General features: G+C 43.2%; 1 protein-coding gene across 2 annotated transcripts in view; it reads left to right on the top strand.

Annotated features, from left to right (window-relative positions):
- The window catches only part of LOC147426066 (uncharacterized), an 80,074-nt gene that overhangs the window by 25,202 nt on the left and 33,766 nt on the right, over nucleotides 1–21,106 (top strand). For both annotated transcript variants that reach the window (XM_086497806.1, XM_086497807.1), the window contains exons 2-6: nucleotides 15,117–15,218; nucleotides 15,310–15,581; nucleotides 15,694–15,829; nucleotides 16,796–16,912; nucleotides 17,388–17,500. In XM_086497806.1, coding sequence (XP_086353932.1) covers nucleotides 15,117–15,218; nucleotides 15,310–15,581; nucleotides 15,694–15,829; nucleotides 16,796–16,912; nucleotides 17,388–17,500 — 740 coding nt within the window. The remainder of the gene's footprint in view (nucleotides 1–15,116; nucleotides 15,219–15,309; nucleotides 15,582–15,693; nucleotides 15,830–16,795; nucleotides 16,913–17,387; nucleotides 17,501–21,106) is intronic.

The raw sequence follows: 21,106 nt of genomic DNA, 5'->3' as shown, positions 1-21,106 counted from the left end.
AGTCATAGGTTACTCATCAATGCAAAGAAAAGTGAATTTTTTCTGGAAGAGATTCATTTTCTCGGACACATTGTCTCAAAGGATGGTGTCAGAATGGATCCTGCTAAAGTTGAAGCGATCAAGTCATGGCCAAATTTGAAGACGATGCACGATGTCCGAAGTTTCTTGGGACTATGCTCCTATTACAGAAGGTTTATCCGAAATTTCGCTGAGATTGCTTCACCTTTACATGCTCTTCAAAAGAAGGCAGTCACCTTTAGATGGACACAGAAAGAGATTTCAGCTTTTAATCTCTTAAAGGAAAAGATTACTTCGGATCCAGTCATTGTGTTGCCAGATCTTAGGAAGTCATTTGTGGTCCAGTGTGACGCCTGTGGTAGTAGCATTGGTGCAGTGCTAATGCAAGATGGCAGGGTAGTAGCGTATGAGAGTAGAATCTTGCAAGGGCCAGAGATGACCATGCAGGTCTATGAGAAAGAGTTACTAGCTGTGATTCATGCGCTCTTAAGTTGGAAACACTACCTGCTAGGTGCAGACTTTGTTGTCCTAACGGACCATCAGACCTTGCGATACTTCTTGACACAGGCAAAGTTATCTGAGAAGCATATGCGATGGGCAAATATCTTGTCCATGTTCCACTTTCAGATTGTGCATGTGGAAGGCAAGAAGAACGTTGTGGCTGATGCCTTGTCAAGGAAGCCACAAATTTCAGCTGTGTCAATTCCTTATCATCATGAACTTGATGATATGAGGGAACAATATGCAAATGATGAAGATTTTGCAAGGGTCTTCGAGCAGCTAATGGATGGACAACGTCATGAACACTATCTTCTCAAAGATGGGTTCATGATGATGCATGGCAAATTGTGTGTCACAAAGCCATTGCGACGCAAATTTATGGAAGAGAGTCATGTCCCACCGTATGCAGGGCATCGTGGTATTGATGCTACAGTTAAAGCGGTTGAGACATTCTTCGACTGGTCTACATTGAGAAGAGATGTGGATGCCTTTGTGCGAGAATGCCTAATATGCCAGAAGGTCAAGTTTGACAGGCAAAAGGCACCAGGGTTATTGCAACCACTACCTATTCCAGATAAACCATGGGAAAGTATTGCTATGGATTTTATCTTTGATCTTCCGAGAACGCAGACAGGAAACGATGGTATTTGGACCATCATTTGCAGATTTAGCAAGTAGGCTCATTTTATTCCTGTCAGGAAGAAGATAAAGCCAGATCAGATGGCACGCTTCTTTATGAGCAATATTTTCAAGTATCATGGCATGCCACAGTCGATTGTTAGCGACCGTGATCCACGCATCACAAGTTTGTTCTGGAGAGGCTTGTTTGAGAATATGGGCACAACGCTCAAATTCTCTTCGTCATTTCATCCTCAAACAGATGGGCAGTCAGGAGAGGCAAATTCTACTGTCCTAGATCTGCTGAAGGGCTATGTGTCAGAGCATAAAGGAAAGTGGGAGCAGTATTTGCCATTGGAGTATGCATACAATAATACAGTGCATTCATCGACTGGCAAGGCACCTTTTGAGATAGTTGAAGGTGGCAAGAAAGTTCCTCCCATACTGCATACAAAGGACAAGATATTTGAAGCAGATTAGTATGTTCAGGACATGGATGAAATGTACAAGAAGGTCAAAGTGGCCTTAGAAAAGACTCAGGCAAAGCAAAAGAAAGCAGCTGATCGTCACCGTCGTGAAGTGGTATTTTCACTTGGTGATTGGGTGCTTTTACGCTTTGAAAAGGCAAGGTTAAAGAAGATGAAGGGTAAGGAAAGAATGTTTCCAAAGCTCAGCATGCGTTACTATGGGCCTTTTCAAGTGTGCGACATAATCAGTGATGTTGCATATAGGTTGAAATTGCCTGAGAGTTGGAAGATTCACAATGCGTTTCACGTGAGTCTTCTCAGACCCTATGTGGGTGATGTGCCAGAAGATATGCTAGCTGAAGATGAGCCGGAATGGATGCTAAGTGGATGGAAGAAGGTGAACTTGCAGAGTCACCAACTGTGTTATCACTTTACCTTGAAGCCTTCGATTTGCAACCTACCTTGACCCCTTGAGTTCAAAAGCTACATGGATTGTCAGTGTGACAATGGCTTCTGAAAGAAATGATGTACATGGTATTTTAAAGTGAGCTCAAATGAAATACCTGTTACATGAATGTTAGAGCTGTACAGATTGTCAGTTTGGCAATTGCTCTTATGGAATGTCCAAAAGTATGGTTAGTGCTATAGAAGTGAGTATTTCTTGTCAGTTTGTCAAGGATACAGTAATTGCTTCTATTAAAGGGTACATGTGTAACTACATTCTTAAACTATCGGTTTGGGTATGCTCGAAAGTGTTACGGGATCCAACGTGTACTATAAGACAGTGGCAAAATGTGTAGCTACCATTTTGTCATTGGAAAGTTAGTGACTCAAAGCAATGGCAGAGTGCGAAGCTACCACTATGTCATTGGGACAGGGTTCACACGCAGGCAATACATGGGTCGACGAGGTGTTGAATACACCAGGGTTGACAATGAGCATGTATGTGTCGTACATGTGTCGACAGGTGTTGAATACATCAGTGTTGACTATGAGCATGTAGGACATAGATGCAAACGAGGACGTTTGAGATTTCAAGAGGGGGGTATGTCACCAGCGTGTGACTACTATCTTTCCTTTTTGTTGATTTCTTTCTTATTATCTATTTACTTTCACTTTTTGGAAACACCCCTCGGGAAATCTAACTGCCTTGCATTGCATAGCTAGTGTAGAACTGTCCAGAGGGAGTCCAGGCCTGAGGGCAAGAGAGCACTAAGGTTGGACAAGGACTATGGTTAGCCAAATTGGGATCATTGACTAGCCAAAGTGGAATCCTTTGCTACAGAGGCTACATTTCAGTTATGGGTGTGGCTGCAGTGTACAAAGGGGGTCAGATGACCTAGAAAGATACAATGGCAGCATCTCCTAAAATTTAGGGAACTGCTATTTTGGGACCTGAAAATGTCTTTGCGTCATTACGTGCAGTTTGGCATGGGGATCATTTTGTTACTCTGTGGCCAAGTCAACAGAGGCTGCAAGTGAGATATTTTTAGACCCGAGGGTCTAAAGCGGGAAAATGCACAAATGAGTGACACTTGGCACTCTGAGGCCAGTTTACTACTTATAGAGAAGGCGAAAACGTGATTTTCAGGTGTGAGCTCATTTTCAAGTTTCCTGTCTCACAGGTTAAGAGCTATGGAGTGCTTGCTTTCCCACCTATGTATAGTGCGGTGCCAGGAGTGATGTCCTGCACGCTACGCACTGCCCTCTCTCTCCCCATATGGCAGTATGTTATGCCCCTCTAGTGGGCTTTTCAATTGACCAATGTACAGTTGTGTGGGTTCATGTGCGATTGCCGAGGCAAGAGCCTCTTGCACAGGTACTGGATTAGCTAGCGGCTAATCCCCCGCAGGTACAGGTGAATTCGGAGAGGTTTCACGCCAGAAATCTTGTCCGATTCAAAGGGCAAGTAGCCCTACAGGCGCGGGAGCTCGAGGACTTGCTACGGATGCGACCGGCACGCGAAACGGAGCCCGAAACAGTAAATTACAGGCTGCTGTGTATTTTTGCAGGTTTAGGGTTTTGGCCCTAAACGGTCCCTAATACCCCCAGGAGGTTCGGGGACGCGATGGGACCGCTGTACAGGTGAATTGGCGCATTTTCGGGGCTGAAAACAGAGAATTCAGCGCGCTGCAGATTCTCGCCAGGTTTTGCAAAGTGCCCGTATGCGTCGGGAAAGTCATTCCATGCGTGGGAATACTGATTGTGAAGGGTCTTAGTACAGTTATGTTGCCGAAATCGGGCCAGAACAGCTGAAATTCAGCCAAGTTTGTGCGGGGTAGCTTGTAGGGAACCACAGCGTTTATTCCCTCTTTTTTAACAATAAAGAAATACCGAAAGGGGCGCCTAAGTTAGGGGCCAATGTGGTGTCGGTCTTCTCATACAGGTGCAATCTAGCAGCCTGTATCCCTTTCCCCTTTGTTGTGTCTTGAAAGTACTGGTAGAATAGACGACTAATAATGGGTGAAAGGTAAATCAAGGTTTGAAGTAAAGTCTACCGCCCTTTTTGGATTGAACAGGCCGGTTTCAGGTCGGCACTGGAACTCGTAAAGTAAAAGGATGTCTAGGCTTAGTTCAAGATCATGTAGGTACCCTCGTCGCACTGAGCAAGTTGGTGGACACTAGGACGTGAACTTAATAAATGCATAAAGTCAAGGTGGGATCACCAACAGAAAGTATCCGATAGTTGGGCCACATTGCACTTTTGGATGCGGTCCCAATGAGGATAGATGGTCGGATGACCAGTGGGAGCCCAACGGAATCATTTCCTAAAATTTAGGGAACTGCTATTTTGGGCCGTGAAATGTGTTCGCGTTATTATCTTCGGTATGACCAGGGGAACATTTTATTACTCTGCTGCAAAGTCAACTAATGCACCAGTTGAGAGATTTTTAAGCAGGAAGCCCAATGCGGGGAAATTGCATGTATGAGTGCCAAGTGGCACTTTTTGGTCAATTTACCAAGTCTGGGAGAACAAAACTTGTAACTGACTTTTGAGAGCAGTTTTGGAGGCTGCTAACTCTGATTTTCAGCCATTTCTCTCCATTTTTGAGCTTCCCATTACTTTGCCTAGGTCCAAGGAGCTCATTTTTAGCATTGGAAGGCATTAGAAGCGTGTTTACAGGGCTGTTTTGCTGCGTTTTCAGCGATATGCAGATTTTGGCAGCCATGGAAATCTTCCCCTTTTTGCATCTATTTGTTCACAGATGCATTACAGGTCACGGGCAGCAGAGGGGGCGCTTGATTTATGGATGCTTCATTGAGAATCTGTCACAGGTTAAGAGCTATGGAGTGCTTTCTGTCCCTTTTATGTACAGTGTGGTGCCAGGAGTGATGCCCTGCACGCTACACACTGCTCTCTCTCCCTCCTACGTGCAGTTATGTGATGCCCCATAAGAGGGCTCTTCATTTGACTGATGTACAGTTGTGTGGTTTCATGCTTTTGTGCTGAGGCAAGAGCCTCCTTGAGCAGGAACATGGGTAGCTAACTGCTACTCCAAAGTAGGCACCGGTGAGGGTCATAACCTCATTGTATAGGTGCGTTTTCAGCGCTGTGTATGCGCTGTAAATTGACTGTTTTTCAGCCATACTGACGCCAGAACCATTGGGAATAGTGCCCCACTGACAGAGGACAGTTAAGGGACTGCTTGGGGCTGAAAACAGGGCAAAAACCAGTAAATACAGCGTGCTGAATTTATTGTTTTTGGGCAGGAATCAGAGGGTTTATGCCAATGGAAGTGAGTTCCAGCAGGGGAATTGGTTTCGCGCAAGTTTTGGAGTTGTTATGCTGCCGAAATCTGTCCAAATCAAGTGGTATCTAGTTGGATATAGACAAAGGATTCCCAAGACTCTACTTTTTAAGTTTACCCTCTCAAAGTATAAAGAAATACCGAAAGGGGCGCCAATTTTGGGGCCTACAGGTTGTCGACATCTGCTCCGGGCATTCTAGCTTCCGAGCCGTGTGTGTATTCAAGTGTTAATTCCCGTCGCAGGTTTCCTTTGCAAAGTGCTCTGTGTGTGTGTCTAAAGTAAAGAATTTCGGGTGAAAGCCAACGCCTACCGCCCCACGGGCCGGTTTCACAGCCCGCGCTTTTTACGCAGTTTCCATACGGAAATGCCACATCAGTGCAGATTGCGCCGCAAAGTCCAGAGGTCCGTACATTGCCACGTGTCAGCTTGTCGGCGCATAATCAGGACATGTGGGTCTGTGTGTGTACGGGGCTAGCCACGTCACCAATTTGTGACAAAATCCCTTGTCTAGCTCATCTGACAGAAATTGGTCTTCACTACGCCATATAGGGTGTAACACATGCGCCATAGCATGGATTGGTTTGTGAAACCAATTCCATCGTGATTCCCACACCTCCTTCAACTCATCAACCCTGTGACATTGAATGGCATGACACATATGACTTAAACAAAGGTGCAAATAAAATTCAGCTAATTAAAACATGAGATTTGAAGTAGCTACAAATGAGATAGGAATTACTTTTCTGATGGCAAGTATGTATTCCTGTTGAGAGCCTCCCCAATTTTATCCATGTGCTTGTAGAGTAGGCCTAATGTGCTCCCCACCATGTCGGTGATGTGTAGAACTGTGTAGATGCGATTTATGCCTCCGCCTCCACCCACCAAGATTGATTGAAAATATTACGCCGGAACTCAAGGAACCTTGGCTTACTAATGTCATTCCAAGCAAGCCATTCATCACAGCTAATGGTGCGTTTAAGATTTGGCCGCACTCTAATAAAATGCTCAAGCGCAATCTTAGTCACAAACTTGACCATCTTCCTAGCAGTAGCAAAGAGCTCACCTACCCAAGGTATATTGCCAATATCCTCAATGAACAAGTCCAAGGAATGAGAAGCACAAGGTGTCCACACAATGGTAGGAAACTCATTTTCCAAAAGATAGACAATTACTGCCATTGTCAGTCACTACTTGCACAATTCCTCCTCACTAGAATCTGAGGAAGAGGAACTCTCTGAGCTGTCTAAAGACGAAGATGAAGACGGTGAACTGGGATCTTCCTTGAAGTGAACATGCTTCTTGGCTCCACTAGCCTCCTCAAAAGTTGATTTCCGGCCCAGATAACTAGGCTTTGATTTGCTTTTCTTCGGAGAGTGCTTTTTGCTTTTCATCAACGTGATTGATCTTTAGTTCAAGAATTTCGTCAAACACTTCCTGTGAATATAGTTTCCGCGTTTTTGTGCCCAACTTTGATTTTGTCTTCAAGGTCGACATGAGAGGTGAGTAGATGGCTTCTCACCATCTAGAGTGAACCTCACCAACTGGATCTTCCTTTAGGTACTTCACATATTTCGAGTCTTTGGAGTACTTGATCATTCTCTTCGCGCACGTGTCAACCTAGAGTTAATGTCAATACTCCGTCTTGACGAGATCCACCGTCACCATGGTCTCCCGAGTCCTTGGAAGGAGGCTCCCATCAGAGTCTTCGTTAGTTTCCTCCATTCCTCTGCTGGGATTTGAGTGCTCATCATCTTCCCGTTGACGCATGGTCGGAGGGGTGTCGTCTTTGTTAGATTCATTGCTAGAACCCCTGTGTGTTGTCAAAAAATAAAAAAAGATTTTATCTGTAACAGACTTGGACACTCCAAGTCAAGAATCAATCGCGACAGCACCAAATAACCACTTCAAAATAGTCACAGTTCACAATAGATTTGCACTGGCCCGGCGGACATCCGTGCCTAGAGATATTGGTTCCAAAGACTGGCGCCCCTTTTGGTATTTCTTTTTGTATTCATCAGTGTTCAAAGTACAAAAGTGGTTGGGTCTCACTCTTAGACTCTGCGTCCAGATGCTCTGCAGAGTGGAGCCCAATCCACATATTTATTTTACAAGGGATGCCAAAAGCAGAGCCCCAAGAGCTTAAAAATAAAGCAAGGGTTCTTTTTCTCTCTCAAGCTCTCTGGAGCTTATCAATTTTTAAAGCAAAGACTCTCTCTCTTTTCCAATTTGCGTAGGAAAAAGCACCAGCAAAAATCTCTCTCAAAATTGCGTAGCTAAAAAGCATCAGCGCAATATTCGGAATTCTGCCGTATGGTGCCACGTCATCATACCTCTGCACTTTCCGGGAATTACCCTGTTGCCATTAGGGTTAGGGTTAGGATTTCTGCTGTTTTAGGGTTTTTGGCAGATTTTAGGGTTTGCGGGTTTTAGGATTAGGGTTTCCAGAATTAGGGTTTCAGCAGCAGTTAGGGTTTCTGCTCTCGGGCTGCCACGTCATCACTTTGTGACATACCCCCCTCTTGAAAGCATTGTAATCGCCCTCGATTACGCTTGCAAAACAGACAGAGGCCATAAACCGTCTTAGCAGACAGTGACTGTTAGTACCTACGTACTAGGAACACACATCTAGCACATGTCAATCGACCGTCACATCACACGACATCACATGACATCACTAGACATCACATGACATTGAACATTCATTCGGATTTTAGACCATGATTTATCGGCAATGTAGCTAGCAATCGCATCAGATCCAATTGGGACCTCATCGATGTCCCGATTGACTAACCCCTATTGCAACCATGTCTATTCGAGATCAATCAGACCAAAATGCTGCAGTCATTTCGTCTATCAGTTTTTGCACTTAAAAAGAAGTAAAAAACAAATCAGTATCATATTCAGAAATTCCATTTCATAAAGTCATCCAACAGAATACTGTCAGCTCTCAATATCCTTGAAGCTCAAAGAGACATCAGTGACTTTAGTATCAAAACGAGGCATCTGTTGACAAAGGAGCGGAGTAACTCCCCTCTTGTGCATCCCACTGCACCAGATCTCCAGCCAAGCTGAATTCTGGGTTCCATTTGGAGTAGACTATGCTAAACCAAAAGCCTCGAGGTAAAGTTTCACAATCTGAGGAGTATCTGCTAGGTCCTCCTCCATCATCCACTTTGTATCCAATGCAGGACAATTCTTGAACTTAAACAAGAAACGCCTTCGGACTTTACCTTTATTCTTCGTATCCTTATGTGCCAAAATCTGTTCAGGAACAAGGATCTCCTCGTTTTTTTCCACTTCGGGTTGCTCATTAGGCTCCCCATCATCAGGCACATCACCTTTGAAAGGTTTCAAGAGACTCACATGAAATGCATTGTGAATCCTCCAAGTATCAGACAGTTTCAGTCGGAAGGAGACATCATTTATCTTTTCAGAGATCTGGAAAGGTCCTTGTATCGCATACTAAACTTTGGAAAAAGCCTCTCCTTTCCCTTTTTTTTAATGAGGCGTGCCTTCTCAAAACGTAAGAGCACCCAATCATCCTCCTTCAATTTCAAGTCGCGACGATGGCGATCCGCTGCCTTTTTCTGTTGTTCTTGAGATTTCTGCGAAGCCTCGCGAACCTTGGCAAAAGCCGTATCTAAGTCTCGCGTGTATTCATCCGCTTCAAAAATTTTATCTTTCGTGCTTAGGAAGGGTGGAACCTTTGCAGCACCTTCAACAATCTCAAATGGCGCCTTCCCTGTCGAAGAGTGTATCGTGTTATTGTAGGCAAATTCCACCAAAGGTAGGTACTTTTCCCATTGAGTCTTCTGATCCGAGATATAAGACTTCAATAAATCTAAAGCCACTAAATTGGCAATCTTAGATCGCCCGTCAGTCTGCGGGTGGAACGATGACGAGAACTGCAAGCGCGTACCAATGTTCTCCCAAATTACCTTCCAAAACAAACTCGTAAATCTGGGTCCGTGTCGGAGACAATCGTCTCAGGCATGCCATGTAATCTGAAAATCTGGGCCACAAACAGTATCGCTAAATGATCCGGCTTGACTGTTTTCTTTATTGGAATGAAATGAGCCTGTTTGCTAAATCTGTCAATAACAGTCCAGATACCATCGTGACCACTCTGTGCTCTCGGGAGATCAAAAATGAAATCCATTGCAATACTTTCCCAGGGGCGGGTGGGTATGGGTAAAGGCTGTAACAATCCCTGTGCTTTATGCCTGTCAAACTTGACCTTCTGGCATACTAAGCAAATGCGCACAAACTCTTCCACATCCTTTTTGAGTCTCGGCCAGAAGAAGTATCTCTTTACCCCTTTCATGGTGGTAGCAATGCTGCGGTGACCCGTAAAAGGTGGACAGTGGCATTCAATCATAACCTTTTCCCTCAACGGCTGTGTAACGCACAAGATGGTTTTTCTCATCAAGTAGCCATCCCAAATGGAATATCCCGCTACTGTCTCCCCATCCCGTATCCGTGTGAAAACGTCTGCAAAATCTGTATGTGTGGCATACTGGTCGACCATATCCTCGAAGCTCCTATGATGTATCGCGGAAATAGCCAGAACCAACGGCTTCCGAGACAAAGCATCTGCCACCACATTCTTCTGTCCCTGAACATGGACAATCTGGAAGTGAAACTGTGACAAGATGTTCGCCCACCGCATCTGCTTTTCCGAAAGCTGCTTCTGTGACAAGAAGTAGCGCAAACTCTGATGGTCTGTAAAGACAGTAAAATCCGCTCCGAGTAGGTAATGCCGCCACTGAGTAAGAGCATGGATAACCGTCAAAATCTCTTTCTCATAAATCTGTGCTGTCATCTCCGGCCTTGAGAACAATCGGCTCTCATAAGCAATGACATGGCCTTCTTGAATTAAGACCGCACCGAGACTACGACCACAAGCATCACAATATACTTCAAATGACTTTTGCAAGTCCGACAAAGTCAAAACTGGTCCCGTAGTCAATTTCTCTTTCAATGTCTGAAAGGCAGTCACTTGTGTGGGTCCCCACGAGAAAGGGACTCCTTTCTGTGTCAAGATATGCAAAGGGGAAGCAACCTCTGCAAACTTTCGAATGAACCACCTGTAGTACGAACACAGTCCCAAGAAGCTTCTAACTTCATGGACATTCTTCAAATCGGGCCAATCACAGATAGTCTCTATCTTGGCCGGATCCATTTGCACTCCTGCTGCTGAGACAATGTGTCCCAAAAAGTGTATCTCTAGTAGGAAAAATTCACTTTTCTTTGCATCAATCACGAACTTGTGATGTCGTAATGCCTGAAAGACCTGAAGCAGATGATCTCTGTATTCTGCTTCATTCTTGGAGAAAACAGTGATATCGTCAAAGAAAGTGCCAACAATAGCCTGTACTCTCGAAAAATCCTGTCCATCATCCGGTTAAATGTCGCAGGAGCATTGGTTAAGCCAAAAGGCATCACCAAAAACTCAAATAACCCAAAAGTCGTCCGAAAGACTGTCTTGTAGATGTCTCCCGACGCGATTCTGATCTGATGATATCCACTCTTCAAATCAATCTTGCTAAAGCACGAGGATCCTTGTAATCTATTGAGTATATCTTTGATCCTAGGAATCGGAAATTTGTTCTTGATGGTGATTTTGTTGAGAGCTCTATAATCGATGCACATTCTCCAAGGTCCGTCTTTCTTCGAAACCCATAACACTGGAGAGCAATACGGTGAAGTACTAGGCTGGACAAGACCCTTTTCCAAGAGGTCTTTCACTTGATTCATAATCTCTTCATTCTGTGCTCGGCTCACACGGTAAGGTGCCCAGTCCGGTGGCGTGCTTCCAGGTATCAGATCAATGGTATGATCCTCAGGCTCTCTAAAAAGCAATCGGCATGCATGAGTGTGGAGAAAAATTTGTTCAGGTCAAAACATATTCGACCTTTATCCATCGTTCAATTCTCTCCCAAAAGAATGAGTAAAGAAACTGAAGTTCATTAAGTACAATCTCTGGGCCCTTCACTTGTCAAAGTCGCTTTCTTGGCCCGGTAGTCAACCACGGCGTAGTTCTTGTGGAACCAAGGGATTTCGAGTAGAACATCACTCGCGTGCCCTGAACACCCCTGTTTGCCAATGCTCGGTGTAATGGCTACATCCCGTCCGGGTGCCAGTCGAACTACCTCCGCCTGTGGTCTTAGCCTGTCGGGCGTAGTTCCAAATCGAGCCGCCAATTCCAAGTGAAAAGAAGTTGGCCTTGGCTCCTTCAAAAGAGCTTCTTGATCCTTCACTTTGCCCCAAAAGCGGCAAAGTTTGTACTTTCATTCATTTGATTCGGTTCAGGCTTTAGAACTTTCTGGCCTTTCTTCATCTTGTTCATTCGGTGCCTTGTTAGGGCACTTCGCGGAGATATGTCCATGTTCCCCGCATCCAAAACACTTCCCCTCCCTGATGAAGCGAGCTCTCTCCTCAGGAGTAAGCTTGGGTTGTGCATCCTTCTTTTCTGGGTTGCTCTTTCTCTTTCTACTTTCATTCGTTGAAGTCTTTTCGGCTCGTTGTGTCATGACCTCATCAGTGGGGTAGGTCAGACTGCCAGAGTGAATGGCAAAACCCCACTTTGCATGACTCATCAACTCCTGAATAGAAGCTGACTTTTGTTCCAAGCAGTGATCTCGGATCTCTGTAGGTAGACCAACCGCTCAATCTGTTCTCTGAACGAGATCTTCTTGAACAAAGAGGCGGGTAGAAAAGAGCTCCAGAATCTCTCGCAAAAAGCATCCACTTATCTCTCTTGGTCATCCAAAGATGGTTCCAAGCAGATCGTATATTGCGTTCATACACTTGCGTCAGCTAAGAAGAAATAAAAAGCTTCTTAAATTTCAGCCATTTAACTGGCACAGTCTTGTTTAAAAGAAGCGTGGACCACCAAGTTCGAGCATTTCCTTTAAAATAAGAGGCAGCTCTCCGAATCTTGGAGTGCTCTGAGTAGTGTCCTCCCGCGAAAGCGATGTCAAACTGCTGTATAAAAGACAAAGCCTTCGAAGCATCTTTATATCCTGAAAAAGTGTCAAATTTGATCGATTGTCCACCTTCCTTAAACTCTCGGACTTTCTTGCTTTAATCTTCTAGAAAGTCATACTGGTTGGCTTTATAAAAATTCTTCTTGTTCGAATAACAGTTGGCGTCATTAGAGTCTGAACTGTCTGTAGACAAGTCCTCTGTAGAACTGTCACTCACTGGGCGAGATTTACACTTCTTTGCCTTTTTCTTGCCCTTTCCGAAGCATTGTTTCTTGCTTCGCTTTTTGCCTTTTCTGTCTTCTTCGCTCGAATCCGAAGAGCTAGAAGAACTGTCAGAAGAAGAAGAAGAAGAAGAAGAAGAAGAAGAAGAAGAAGAAGAAGAACTGGGTACTCCTTCAAATCGAACACGCTTCTTCTGTTTCTTTGCCTTATCAAATGTCGACTGACGACCCAAATAACCCGGGAAGTCAGTGCCTTTCTTCTGCTTTTTGCCGTGCTTTTTAGCTTTGTTCTGCGTGTCAAAAAGTTGAGCAATCCGTGCATCAACCACCTCTTCTAATTCCTTCTCTGAATATGTCTTGTGAGCAGAAGGTTTCTTGAGAGCGGGTTTCGGGGGTGGTGTTGTGGGTTTCTGCCACTGCTCGTGCACTTCCTGAAAAGAAGTCTCGCTCATATATTTTGCCAATTTTGGGTCCTTCGCAAAACTGAGCATCATCTTTGTTGCATCGCCGATCAATTGACGACGCTTCATCTCTCGTTGCTCCGCCTGAGTAGGCCGAGGTAGGCCATACTCTTTGCCGGAATCTTCGTTGTGATCCCTGCCCGCATCTCCGAATGCAAAGGGAGTCGATTGATCCTTGCGTGAAGCCATAGGTGATGCGGAAAAAAATTGGGATCGGATTTCCCGTAGAAGAGAAATCGGATGTGCTCCGATACCACTGTAACAGACTTGGACACTTCAAGTCAAGAATCAATCGCGACAGCACCAAAACAACTCTTAGTTCACAATAGATTTGCACTGGCCCGGCGGAGTTCCGTGCCTAGAGATTTCCCAAAAGACTGGCCCCTTTCGGTCTTTCTTTTTGTATTAATCAGTGTTCAAAGTACAAGAGTGGTTGGGTCTCACTCTCAGACTGTGCGTCCAGATGCTCTGCAGAGTGGGAGCCCAATCCACATATTTATTTTACAAGGAATGCCAAACGCAGAGCCCCAAAAGCTTAAAAATAAAGCAAGGGTTCTTTTTCTCTCTCAAGCTCTTTGGAGCTTATCAATTTTTAAAGCAAAGACTCTCTCTCTTTTCCAATTGGGTAGGAAAAAGCACCAGCAAAGATCTCTCTCAAAATTGCGTAGCTAAAAAGCATCAGCGCACTATCCGGAATTCTGCCGTATGGTGCCACGTCATCATGCCTCCGCACTTTCCGGGAATTACACTACTGCCATTAGGGTTAGGGTTAGGGTTTCTGCTGTTTTAGGGGTTTTGGCAGGTTTTAGGGTCAGGGTTTCCAGAATTAGGGTTTCAGCAGCAGTTAGAGTTTCTGCTCTCGGGCTGCCACGTCATCACTTTGTGACAGTATCCTCTATAGAACAAGAATCATTTAAGCTCTGATACCATTGTAACAAGCTTGGACATCCAAGCGAGAAATCAATAGCAACACACAAACAGAAACTGCAATAATTGAACTTGAAGAGAGAGAGAAAAGAGAAGAGTGGACACGAAGCAACAGAGTTCGGCTTCTAGATGCACTGGCCCCAAAGTCTGGCACCCCTTTTGGTATTTCTTTATTGCTTGACAAAGGTACAATAGCCGGCTCTGCTCTGCTTCCACCAACTAAAGGCCCTAGGCCTAAAAGCAATTGCAGTGAAAAGCTCCTCCCCAAAAGATTCGTTCAAAGCAGATGCCCCATAGGCTGCCCCATAAATCACGGGTATGTCCGTACACTGCCACATCAGTAGGCTGCTGGGGAAATCACCGACTGATTTCTGTCTGCCACATCAGCATGTCAGTGGAAAATCTGGGCTGCATGCCATGTCATCAGTTTTGGGTTTTCATTTGTCTTCTGACAGTTGATCATGCTCCTACAGTGAGAAACGATGTAAAAATGACACAAAATATGCTAGATCTTTTCACAGGCTGGGCATACTTGGAATCAAGCAGTGCGTTGTTAGAAACCAACACTGGATTGGTTTGTCAACTCGGCAGACTTGGGCATTTTTCTTGGCACAAACCAACACTGGGATCATGTGTGCATAACTTGACACAAATCATCACCGCATTGATATGTCAAATCTCTGCTCTTTGGTCTGTGGTGTCAGGATGTCACGCGCACACAAGGTTTACTTGAGCCAAGAGATGAATAGGATCACAACGCTAAGGTAACCCAATTTGGAGGCCAGTATGCTCTGAAAAGGAACTCCAGCTCTTCCATGTTGGGTTTAAATCAGGCTGGGTATAGCCATCAAATGACCCTCACTTAAGATCTTCCCTCAAGAGATACCAGGGCACTGGTACTTTTTCTAGAGGGTGATAAACTCTAGTTTCTCAGGTTATGCTGGTGACCTTAAATGGTGGTTCCATTGTATCAGCCGCCAGAAAAGGTGGGTAATTTACTTGTACTTTTCTAGTATCTTCCTGAGTTCCTTGTCATCATGTGCAAGGTGGGTTTTGCTTGTTATGTGTTGCTGGACAATCTTCTGTATTCTTCAATACTTTAGAGAAATGTATATAAATACATCAGGAAGCTTCATGACTGACACTGTTTATTCCGATATTCAGATTTATCAAGGTCTTCCACATGGGGAGGGCCTAATGTTCACAGGTGAAGAGGATAGCTGCACGTATGAGGGCAGCTGGAAACATGGATTACGGCATGGGCAAGTATTGCTCCTGTCTGCCTGGATTGTCATGTCCTGTAAATGGTTAAGAACCAATGAATTTTGCTACAAATTCTAAAAATGATTGCCCATAGGGAAAATTGACTTATGGCAAGACTTGCACTACAATCTATGAGGGACGATGGGTTCTTGATCACAAGCACGGGGATGGCTACCATACATATGATTCAGGAAGCAATTTCAGAGGTAGCTGGTCACAAGGAAAAAGAAATGGAAGAGGGAGATTGGTGTCATTGAATAGTGGCAGACCTACATCATTTCCATATCGAGGTGAACTTGGAAGACTCAGCCTCATGCCTGTCTATTTCTATGAGGGTGATTGGATGGATGACCTGTCTTCTGGAAGGTCTAATGTACATCTCTATCTACCACTCTCAAGTATTCAGAATGTAGAGTACATTGTTAATGCTAGATTCAACATTTTTGTATTCTGATTTCCTGGTGTTTGGTTGTAGCAGAGGCAAATCAGTTTGGATGAGTAATGAGCTTGAAGATAACTCCAATCACCTGCTAAACTATTATGTTGGAGAATATGAGCGAGGCTTGCGACATGGAAAAGGCACATTCTACTATGCATCAGGCGCAATTTACAAGGTAGGAAATTTCCATTTAGTGTTTGTGGTTTAATCTTGTAGAGTTGTTTGTTATTTAGCTGAAGCCTGGACAAGTAAAATCTCTTTAGTAATGCAAACTGCTTGTAAATTATCAAGTCGTATTCAATTCTCTCCAATTTCTGAATTCTAAATTACCTTACAAGGTAATTTGGAGGATTGTTGCCATAATGTAAGGAGGATTGGTGCGATGCCATGTATACGTTTGATAAAGCATAGCTAGTCATGTGAGCAGTTCCTTCTTTGTTTTGGTTTCATTATGTTTGGTGCTGACCAAGTGAGCAAGTGGTAGGTCTTGTCCAGATAATGCATAATAATGATCATACTATTTTCCCGTACAAGCAGTTTGTCCACAATGCTAACATTTACTGTGCTTGCACTTCTAAACTTATTGTTGTAGTAATCATTGACTGCTTATTGTAGGAAGATCAATCTACTAATGTGATTTTTTCAAACAATGGTTGGCTTTGTTGAAGAAGGCATCATTGTCTGAGCACCATTAACATAGTGTGGTACAACCTCAGTGATCATTGGAGCGTGAAACTTGATTGTAGTAGTATCATTTTTGTAAAAAAAATGATCAAAGGAAAAGGCGTAATTGATAAATATTATTTAGCACATTGATTACTATCGAATCAAAGTTGAATAATTGATAAGTTATCTAATACATTGTTTGGCATACTTACGTCGGTAGTTATGCTATTTTTGTATATCGAGGGAAGGGGGACTTGGCTGGTTATTGAAGTTATATCTTTTGATACATCGAGGTAGCGTTTACCCTACCTGCTCATTTGGCTTGTCAATCTACTCAAAATAAAACAGAGAGTCATGAGGTTAAGTTTTAAACTGTTGTTATGCTATTCCGCTTATTCAAAATGATTTTTAACTCTTTGGTAGCGATATTCTTATGATATAATTATGTAATTGCTGGTTTTTTAATTGAGTGTAGGGTGAATGGGCCGAGAACAAGAAAAATGGTGTTGGATGCTTTATTGATGAAAGCGGAATGGTTTTGCGAGGAAATTTTTTCAAAGATCGGTTGCAAGAAACTTTATCACTCACAGACGTTAGTGGCATTTTTCTTTGTAAGCTTTTTGGAGCATACATTCTTTATGTAGTTCTAGAGTGCAGTAGAAGAAGAGAGGTTTGAGTACACAAACGAGCCCTTCAACATGAAATAGACTATGTCTTAATTTATGGTTTGTAATCTCTCTAGCTTATGCATTGTCTAATTTTAGAGTAAGCAAGCACCACCAAGTTGAAAAGCTCCCCAGTTTTTCAGAATTATTAATTCTACTCCCTTTCTTAATATAAGAAGAGCTTTTGATATTACAAGTGAAACACTAATACTTGAAGATTGAATGAGCTGCAGCAAGATAGTATCAATTTAAGTTACTCCTATGATGTGCTTTTCTTTCCTGCTCCCTATTGTTCCTCGCTCACCATTCAAATTCGAAACATTCTATTGCAAGAATTGTTCAACTTCAAAAAACATAATTTTTTTTGGTGCAATCTTTATTTTGTGATTTGCTCCATTATAGCCTTTGGAAGCATATTTGGAGAATGAAGAGAATCCTGCTTTGCTGAAAGAAAGGTTATCAAATGTACTTCTGCGGCATAATTCAGTTTTAAGAGACATATATACTCATTATAGGTATATTCTCAGTTCATGTCATTGTACTTATGTTCAGCGTTTCAAGTCTCCATTTCCTTTAAGAGACATATATACTCATTATAGGTACATTTTCCGTTCATGTTATTGTACTTTGTTCAGCGTTTCAAGTCTCCATTTTCTTTAGCGTTGTCGTGAGAAGAGAATTATTAATGCTTTAACTGACGAGTGATATGTTGAAATGGTTTTTTCTGCTGGCTAGATATCTCCTATTTTTGACTGTCCCACTGTCAAGCGTTTGAAGCATGTGAATGAGCTCACCTCAGAAGCAGGCAAACTCTGAGAAATGACTCGGTGTCCAAAAGCTGAACAGATGTTCTGTGCTTGTGAGATTGCTAAGCTTATCCATCTTCTTCCTGGTGGCATGCAAGGAAGCTCGAGTGTTCTTTGATGAGATGTGGCCAAAGTCAGCCTGTGTATAAGCCTGTCTTGGCCATTCAGATAGCAATCATCTCTTTTAAAGAGGTGTCTGCCTGTGTCTTGCTTGAGTAGAATAAAACAAAAAGTGCTTATCTGAGCTACGGAAGAGGTCATCGTCCTCAAGATCATGCAAAGCATTGCGTATGTAGGACAGAAATTATGAGCCACAGACCAAGTGCTTGAAAATTCTCAATGCCCCACGTTACAATTGTTCAAAACTCCAAGTTAAGCATAAAAGATTCCTAGTTAACCAGAAAAATGTTATGATATGAAGCCTTCACAGTCTTCAGGGTCAAACAAAATTGAAGCTTTTTCGCCCTTGACTTGCCCCTAAGATCTGCCAAGTTTGCGAGGTCAATCATGGAAAGCAATGTCAATGGTGTCCAAAAAGAATTGAACCTAGAGTATAGCACGTTTATTAGGTTGTAGATCTGCAAAAAGAGTGGGTTTGCATAATAGGGGCTTGATGCGAAAAGTGTGAATAGCTTGGATACAATGATAACACCGATTGTTCTTTCGTAATTATTCTCAGTTGAAAGTTGGTACAATTAGATTGGATGGTATATCGGTGGGTCACCTAGAAGTGGAAGGTAGAGAAGTGGGTTTTGCCACAGTTTTCTCCGAAGCTAAGCATAGTTTTCCTTCCATCACATGATAGCTAATAGCAGCTGATCCATAAGCTCTTGCATCGAAGAAACTTTATTTTTCGCACAGTACTCCTGGAGAGAAGAAGTTAAGTCACAATTGCATTTGTCACATTGATCGCCCAAGGTACAATCTTTGAAAATTGAAGGCGGTAAGTTGGCATCCAAAACCTTCTGATTGTACCTACTTAAGTTCTCGGAGAGACAATTGCATTTTTCAAATTGATCGCCCTAGGTACAATCTTTGAAAATTGAAGCCGGTAAGTTGGCATTCAAAACCTTCTGATTGTACTTATCCAACGTCTTCTTGGGGTACATGGTTGATTGATTCCAAGTAGATAGGATGTCTAGCTCAATAATAGCAGTAAGATAATTCTTCGCAAAACTATTTTGAATTGCTGCCAATGTTTTGGCGGGTGTGGTGGAGCAATCAGGGCACTTCATCATTGTAGGGAATTGTCTTAAAGGAATATGGTCAATCTTTGAAGTTGGTGTAAGGCCCATTGTAGAAACAACATCAAATTGCTTAAAAGCCTACAAAGCCTACAAAGCCTTTGGATGATCATTGGAATATGTATCAAACTTGACTGTGGATCCTCCGTCTTTGAAAGGTTTAGGGCCAGGAATTATGGGAGGGTGAAAATACGGAAAGCATCCTAGATACATTGCTGGATAAGGCCCGTTATGTGGTTGAGACTTGGTAGTGGTGGCAAGATGTAGCAACAGATGTGCAAGGAATTTCTAAAACACGGTTCTTGTTCGCCAGTCTGAAAACACTCTTCCCATCAATGAAGTGTGTGGTGAAGGAATAAAAAATGTCGGATCCACCATAGTGTAATAAGGCATCTGAGTAGTCAAGTGTCCAGTGCAAATAGGTGGAAAATATCATGGGTACATTGCTGGATAAGGCCCGTCATGTGGTTGTGATTTGGTAGTGGTGGCAAAACGTAGCAACAGATTCGCAAGGAATCTCTTAAGAAGGGTTCTCGTTCGCCAGTCCAAAACACTCCTCCCATCAATGAAGTGTGTAGTGAAGGAACACTAGCAATAACCGCTGGAGGAAGAATTTATTTTGGATCTGCCATAGTTTCATTAAGGCATTCGAGTAGTCAAGTATCCAGTGAGAATAGGTGGTATGGTAGCAGAAGTAAATTCCATTGTTTTGATTGTTATGTCCTTGTAGTAAAGTACATGCCCAGATATCATATGGACTTGTCCTACATACATATTGTGCTTGCTGTTCAGAAGTGAATCAAAGTGCACTATCGTACGAAATTCACCAGGTAATCCCAATCCATAGAAGTTGTCATGAGAATCTCGTCGTTGAGATAATTTTGTAGAGTTCTTGTAGCTGCCTTCTGCATAAGTTGGATTAGGTGTGGCCTTCATCATTGATGATCGTTCCTCTTGTTAGAACCAGAGACTGAGCTTTGAATCTTGATACCACTGTAATTGGTCGGCACCAAGTGTCAACGGAAAATCAATGATACAAGCAAAATTAACTTTATGGAAGAGGTGGAGCTCTCTTTAGAAAGGGTTGGCGCCCAAGTCGGGCGCCCCTGGAGGTATATAACACTTGTTACAACCGTCGGGTGAGACCACTCACATAATTTGAGCTAGAAGTTACAACTCGCATGCTGACCACATATTTAAAAAGGTCCCAGGCCAAAAGAAACTTAAGAGCTACATCTAGTATTTCACTTAGGCGCAACTGATCCCAAAAGTCAGGTATAGTCAATAATCCATGTGGGAATTTTCCAAAAAGCTTGCAATGCCTTGACCACCTTGCACACTCCTTATGCTGCCTCAATCCATCCTATGTTGCGTGGGACTTGTTAGACCATGTTTGTGTTACTTTGCCTGTATCAAGCAACTAATGTCAGTCTTCCCACTGTTCAAGCATGCTGCAATGCTTTGCTCTTAGTTTTCCAGTGTGCTGCACCAACCTACCTCGCATGCTGTTTCTATTGTTTAGACTTAATCCCCAGGTTGCTTTATCCTGCGTACCTTCATGCCTTACTTAGTTCCACTGAGCCTTACTTCCGCCTCTTGCTTGAAGCATTGCAGCCCGCAGAGACGAGCATGAGGTGTATGGGTGCAACTCAATGCAGTTTTAGCCTTCTCACATTTCGCTAGTGCTGTCCTCTACACTCTTATCTGATTCTACAGATTCTCGTCTGAACTCTCAGATCTGAGGGGCCACACCTTATCTGGGGAATCACAATGGTTAAGAAATTAGTCCTAGTAGATGCTCATACATGTGAGTCTTTTACTGTGACTTTTTATAGGTAAAAGTCTTGCTGCAGTAAGAGAACAAGAAACTAGACAACCAAAACAAGAAAGACATTCCTAATCAGACATTGGAGGCTATCGATGGTACATCATTGTTGCAGGGCAGCTATGAGTGCTTAGTAGAGAAAGCTCTATGAATAAAGCATATATTTGTCACACTCATCAGTGGATATAAAATGCGACACAAGACCAATTTCCTCTCAAGTAAGTTATGGTTCTCAACGTAAGTTTG

This window comes from Adiantum capillus-veneris, chromosome 24, assembly GCF_014529385.1.
Source record: "Adiantum capillus-veneris isolate H3 chromosome 24, ASM1452938v2, whole genome shotgun sequence".
In the NCBI taxonomy this organism is placed as follows: Eukaryota; Viridiplantae; Streptophyta; class Polypodiopsida; order Polypodiales; family Pteridaceae; genus Adiantum; species Adiantum capillus-veneris.
Note: the sequence above shows the minus strand (reverse complement) of the source record. Positions and strands in the feature narration are given on the sequence as shown.